The sequence below is a fragment of the Tinamus guttatus genome, unplaced genomic scaffold (genome assembly GCF_059628265.1).
Source record: "Tinamus guttatus ecotype Peru unplaced genomic scaffold, ASM5962826v1 Tinamus_guttatus_pri_ptg000259l, whole genome shotgun sequence".
Lineage (NCBI taxonomy): Eukaryota > Metazoa > Chordata > Aves > Tinamiformes > Tinamidae > Tinamus > Tinamus guttatus.
The window spans coordinates 509,630-515,945 of NW_028288793.1; the positions used below are offsets into that span (position 1 = coordinate 509,630).

The 6,316-nt window shown below is 53.1% G+C and overlaps 1 protein-coding gene across 9 annotated transcripts in view; it reads left to right on the forward strand.

The window, feature by feature from the left end:
• Positions 1-880, forward strand: part of NFASC (neurofascin) — a 42,405-nt gene extending 41,525 nt beyond the window's left edge. For 8 of the 9 annotated variants that reach the window (XM_088526883.1, XM_088526888.1, XM_088526886.1 and 5 more), the window contains one exon: positions 461-880. In XM_088526883.1, coding sequence (XP_088383009.1) covers positions 461-692 — 232 coding nt within the window. In that variant the 3' untranslated portion in view covers positions 693-880. The remainder of the gene's footprint in view (positions 1-460) is intronic. The other variant, XM_088526879.1, reaches the window with a different exon arrangement.
• The last annotated feature ends 5,436 nt before the right edge of the window (positions 881-6,316 follow it).

The following is a 6,316-nucleotide window of genomic DNA, read 5'->3' on the forward strand; positions in this document are numbered from 1 at the left end:
ATCCAACCTCAGTAAAGAGTGGAATGGGCTGGCTAAAACACTGACAGAAAGAAAAGAGTGGAAAGAAAAGGAAGGGATATTTATAATGTACATCCAGTTGGACTGATCTAAGCATCACCCGCGATGCTGCTTAATGCAAACCAGAGTACAAATACGAAAGTAGAAATACCAAAGTACAGACACAAAGCCCGAAGGCTGGGTTTCCAGAAACACCAACCCAATTGCACAGGCACCCGTGGGCCTCCTGCACGGAGGCCGTTCCCAGCTCCCCATCAGCATCGTACCCACCACGATGGCTTTTTGCAGCCGCCGAGCTGCTTTTCGCCCGCATTGGCAGCCCCTGCTCGGCATATTTGCCCCCTGGATCGCTTCTGAATATCCAGCCCTCGGCTTTTAAGCGTGTCCCTCGCAAGCCCCGTTCTCAACTGTCCCCTGTGTCTGTCTGTCTTGTGCTACCCAGCGATGAAGACAACAAGCCCCTGCCCAACAGCCAGACCTCCTTGGACGGCACCATCAAGCAGCAGGAGAGCGACGATAGTTTGGTGGACTATGGAGAGGGGGGCGAGGGGCAGTTTAACGAGGACGGCTCCTTTATCGGCCAGTACACGGTGAAGAAGGACAAGGAGGAGACGGAAGGCAACGAGAGCTCGGAAGCCACCTCCCCGGTCAACGCTATCTACTCGTTGGCATAGCGCTATATATATATATTATATATATGTATATGCGAAACCACAAGCGACCTAAGAGATATGTAGTGGATGGGGGTTAGACAACAGCCGCCGCCACCACCGCCTCCAACAGAAACGTGCGAACGAGACAAACCAATAATGACAAAAAAAAATAGAAAAAAATAAGAAAAAAATAAGAAAAAAAATCCAAGCTAACGGGCTGCCGCGGCCGCCTTCTCCTTAGCAAGCGAATGGCAGGGACTGCCGAGGGGTCGGAGCTGTGGCTGGAAGCGGAGCTGAACCAAAGGGGCTAGAGCAGGAGCGGGACAGGGCCTGGCTGCCACCACCCCCAGGGCCACCCCGCTCCCCGAGGCCCCTCTTGTCCTTTTGGGAAGGGGTTAGTTCTTTTTTTGCGGGAAGGTTCCAGCTAACAGCGGGGAAAAGAGTTTGGGAAAGGCAGGGCCTTTCCAGGGAAGCGCCCAAGGAAGGGATGCGGGTCCATCTGAGGGCACCGCGGCTCCGGGATGGCATTACGGGGATGTTCCTCTTGGCAGCAGCGCCTCTCCCATAACCTTTCCCAAACCTCGTCCCGAAAGATCCTGAAGGATCGGGCAGAAGCTGAGGAGCCGGGAAGGAGGAGCAGGTTCCCTGGGCACCTCGTGTCCTCAGGGCCCTCCATACTGGCTCGGGCAGCATCCGCATGGAGGTGACCCCGCTGCTTCCCAGCCGCTCCGAAGGATCCTTAGAGGAAAATAAGTTGCCGAGGAGCTTCTGGGATGGGCGCAAGGATGGCCAGGCGGGGATGGCTCGCTCCCCAGGATAACAGCATCGCTCGCCTGGAGAATCCCGGGCACAACATCCTGTTTCAGTCTCTGCTTTGTAAGAATTTGGGGGAAAAGCGCCCTCAGCCCACGCCTGCTTTCTTTCAGAGGCAATTCCATACATCTTATGTAGCAAAGAGGGAGCGGAAGCAGGACCAGTATTGACGTAGAATGAAGGGACCGGTAATTGCTTTTTTTTTTAAAAAAAAGAAAAAACAAACAAAAAAAACCACCGAACCACCGAATCAGGATGAGAGCTCCTGATGCCAACCTGCACTGCGGCTCCCGCGCAGCTCGGGACGCGCATCCCTCGGGAAGGCAGGATGCAAACGCGGCTGCACGAGGCTGGGGCGCAGGGCCTGGCGTCCGCATCTTCCCCGAGCAAGGGGCTACGAGCCAGATGGCCAGTGTTTTCCGCTAAAATCTCCTCCCAACTTCTTAGTGGCCTTTGCCTCCTTGGATCGATCAGCCTGAGAGACACTTCCACGTGCTAACCGCTGCAACGCAGCGCTCGCACCCGTTGTGTTATTTACATATCAAGAACATGCAAGTTGAATTAACCTGTTAATACACTGTAACCAAGCGTCTCGGATAGGAGTGCTCCTTCACATGCCTTACACAGCTTCAAACTTCCCATGAAGTTTAATAAACTGATACTGTTCACCCACAGCTTCCGCGCCCCTAAAGCGCTGGTCTTCGATCCATCCGACATGAGTAGGATGCCTGGGCAGCTCTCCCGGCTGAGAAAGCATGGATCATTGTAGAAGGTAGAGTTTTATAATAAACAGTACGTAGTGGACAACGCCATGTGTATTCTCCCACTTCCTGCACTTTTGAAACCAAAGGTACCTTTGCTGAGAGAGATCCGATTTCTTCAGACAGTTTCACGGATGTAGAACTATGTTAGGATGGATTTTCCTTTCATTCCTTTCTTAAAGGAGATGGTTTTGTTCAGCATAATGGATTAAATGCAATAGGATTAATGCAATTATTCTTTGAGCTTTCAAGCTGGTTTGCTATGAAGACATATTGCTGACAAGAATACTTCTACTAATATGGATTGTTTAGATGTACTTTGCCACATTCTTTAAGCTGCTAATGGCACAACTACCCTGCATTGCAAGGAGGAGAAACCAGAGCAGGTCAAGAGCTGCACGACACACTGAAAGCAGACGGCCAAGGAGCCGGCGGCACCGGAGCACCGGCATTCCCGGCGCTGGAGGCCCATCCAGGAGCTTGGGGTGCTCCTGCCACCCTGCTCTCAGATGCAAAATCGGTCACGGTTCTTCGTCCGCGTAGCCTTGGGAAGTTTTGCTCCGTTATTTTGGGGGTAAAGGCACTGATAGGACAGGCCTAAAGCTAACGCAGTCTCTTGCCGCCGGTCGATTGCAAGGAGAGCTTCTGCGCGCCGTTCCCAGGACACGCAGCGGTTGTTCCCGGTTTTCAAGCAAATCCAAAACGGGCAAAGGGGCAACTGCTGCCCATGGATGTCCTCACAGCAGCGCTGAGTTTCCATAACTTCTTGCCCAAGCACCCACGGAGCCAAGGAGGGAAAGAAGCCTCCAGCCTTCACTACCCAACGCAGCCCCTGCCACTGGTCGTCCTCGTTCGCAGTCAGCACAGGAAATTCTTATCACTACAGGGACCTGCTGCTAAGAGGTGACACAAACCCCCGGGCCACCAGGCAACATCTCCAGACCTCGAGGGGGTTGCTCAGGCTCTGCTGGAAGCAGGGCGGTCTGTGTCGTGTGTCTGTACCATGTGCCATGTGTATTAAAGCCTATATATTTATGTCCTGTCGTTAGCTACCGTTTCCCTGACCTCCAAAAGGTCTTGCAAGGATATTTAAATGCTGCGACCCTTGCGTTGCTCATTAAGTAATGAGCAAACGAAGGTGAGGGTTCGGTGTAAATTACTTGTAGCCTTGTATTGGCTTGGTGTAAAATTAATCAAATATTGTAAGATATGGTAAAAAATGATAATTCATCCTTGAAATGTCCCCTTAGAGTTTTGGGACCAAGAGAAAAGGAGAATCTCTTAAGTTGAAAATGCGTAAAGAGCCTAACATTTTCTACTCCCATTAACAAAGATTTAGTAGATGTTTCCATGTGCGGTTACTGTGTTACCAGAAGTAAAGTCTTGCTTGCTCTGAATACAAAAGCCACTAAAATGCTGATAAGGAAAGTGAGTTGAGGCTGCTCAGAAGGGGCTCGTGCCTGGGACACGGGGCTGCACATACCGCTGGCATCAGGCACGTGCTTCCGTGAGGGAATTCTGTCCGAGCACCCGGAGAGCGACCGGAGCAACTTCAAGCTTTTCTTTCATGGAAGATCCGTTTGCACAAAAGGTTTGTATTAGAGGCCGACACTAAAGAGAGAGACGAGGCAGATTCCCAAAATCAAGCGCTCCTGGAAGAGGGGGGAAAACAAGCAGAGTCCAGCGCAAAACATGCAAACTTGAGCCTGTTTCTGAAACAGCCTGAGCCAAGACGCAAATCTGCAGCTCTTCGACACACAACCCTTCGCTATTTGAAGTCATCCTCCTCCTGCACACGGAGATAACCCTGCGCCCGGCAGAGCAAGGGAGGGATGAGGAACAGCTACGACGTCCACCCCATCTCAGGGCTGTTCCCTGATGCTCCAGCAAGAGCAGGGAGAGCAGCAGGAAGCACCGAGCTGTGGCGGGAGCTCTCCCGAAATCCCGCTTCCCGAAACCCCTCCGGTCCCTCCTATCCGCTCGTAACGTCCCCCGGACGCGCGGCCCTCGCGGCCTTTCCCGCGCGCACGAGCCGCTTCCGAGCCCGGAGCCTGCGGATCGGGAGCAGCGGGGACGTGCAGCACCCCCGGTCGGCAGGGCCCGCCCGGCCGACCTGCCTTACGTGCCGAGCGGCGCCGCTCCCCGCTCCGTGGCCTTGTCCCATCCGCCCCGGGAAGCGGCGGGTCCCACCGGAGCAGCGAGTCCAACCTGCAACGTAACGTTATCGTCCCGGGCTTAATTGTGTGCTAGCAGCAAGCGATTTCAGTTAAGCAATAAAGAAAAAGAAGAAACAAACCTTGTAAAAATAATAATAATAAAAAACCCGCTCTATTTCTTGCACTATGACCTGTTTTATTAAAGAGAATAATAACGCTTTTCTGGTCCTTACAAATAAAATAACCCCATACATCAGTGGCTTCCCCTTTGCCTGGCAATGCCTGTCTCTCCATGTCCTCCTCACGTGGGCATCGGTCTTCGTCAAACGCAGTCCAAACCCCCCATGTCAGATCTGCAGAACAGACCTGTTCCTTTGCAGCGCAAGGTCTTCAATGTCCGTTTCCTTCTGCTTACATCAGAAAGAAAATATTGGAATGTCTTGTTTTTCTATAATTTGTAAATATAGATCCATCCATCCTGTCTGTAAAATCTCTTTGTTGTTCTAAAGTATTCTATGTATTTATTTGCCTTTTTTTCAAAGCAAAAAAGAAAACCCCAACATCTTTGAGTTAAACCACTTTTTTTTTTTTTTTTTACAATAAGAAATGTATATCTGAAGCTGTAAAAATAACAGTTTGAAGCAAGAAGATTTATGGACTACAGAAACGTTTAATATAAGGACTTATAAACCGACTGCATGAGAGATTGAAAAAGGCCAAACTACTCAGACGTCATTTTTTTTGAATCACTGTAAAAAGAAAAGACTGGATTTTTTTGTATAGAGAACACTAAACATATAATAAAACCTTGTTCAAAACTCATGCCAAGCCTGTGATTGCTTCCCTGCCCAAAGCAGGGCCCAGCGAACGCCGGCCACATCCCATCCCGAGCTGCTTTTTGCAGCTTTCCCGGGCGCTCGAGTGCTCTTAGCGGAGGCTCCCTGGAGCGGAGCCCTGCCGAGAAGGGGCTGCGGGAAGGGGGGCGGCAAGCGGGAAATAAAGAGCCTATTTGGCTAATGAAGATGGAACCGCTGCAGACCTCGCTAATAGGATGAACGTATTAGCGCTTCCGACGGGGGCTCAACCTGCCCTCCCCGGGGCGCCGGCGCCGCGGCCTGGACGGCACCGTGTAAAGGAGCGGTTATTGCCGGCCCAGCCCGGTGGGATTCGGAGGATGCGGGAGGAATCGGGAAGATTCGAGTGCACTAGAGCACTAAACTCGGCCTCCAAACCCACTGCCCGCGGGCTGGAGAGGCAGGAACCCTCCTACCCGCGGGGGATGAGGGCTCAGGCGCACGGCTGGAGCTCCCGCTCCCCTCCTGCCGTTAAGGAAATCATTCACCTCCCGCCTCGTCCGTTATTTGTTAAGGAAACGGGACATCTCCATCGTGCAGGAGCGGCCGTGGCCCCGTGCCCGTCCTCGCGATCGATATGGGCAGAGCCGCGTGCGGTAGCGCTCGGGCCTCGTTACAGCGGGATAACGACACCCGCGTGCGTCCCGGCCTCCACCTTCCCCAGGGAAGCAGGAGGCTCCGGGCGACGTCTGCAGCCTCAGCCCACGCTCTCCCCTTCCCCATTCCTGGAATCCCATCCTTGTGCGGGCGCGGATGACGGATGCAGCCGTGCGTCCTTGCTGGGCACCTTGCTTGCTGCGCCAGGCCGGGCGCTCTCCTTCCCGTGCCAGGGCGGCCGGCTGGAGCTTTGCCAATCAATAAAGATACTAATGCCTTAATTACTCTCCTGTAATTGCAGGCCATTAACCTGCAGACAGCTCCAACTCCTCTTTACCTCCTTGCGCTGCTAACGGGCCCGCGCTGGCAGGGCTGGAGCGCTCGCCCAGGTCTGCGGTCACCGTATCCCAAATGCAGCCATAGGGTCCCCATCCGGGGCTGCGCTCCAGCCTGGAGAAGCCGGA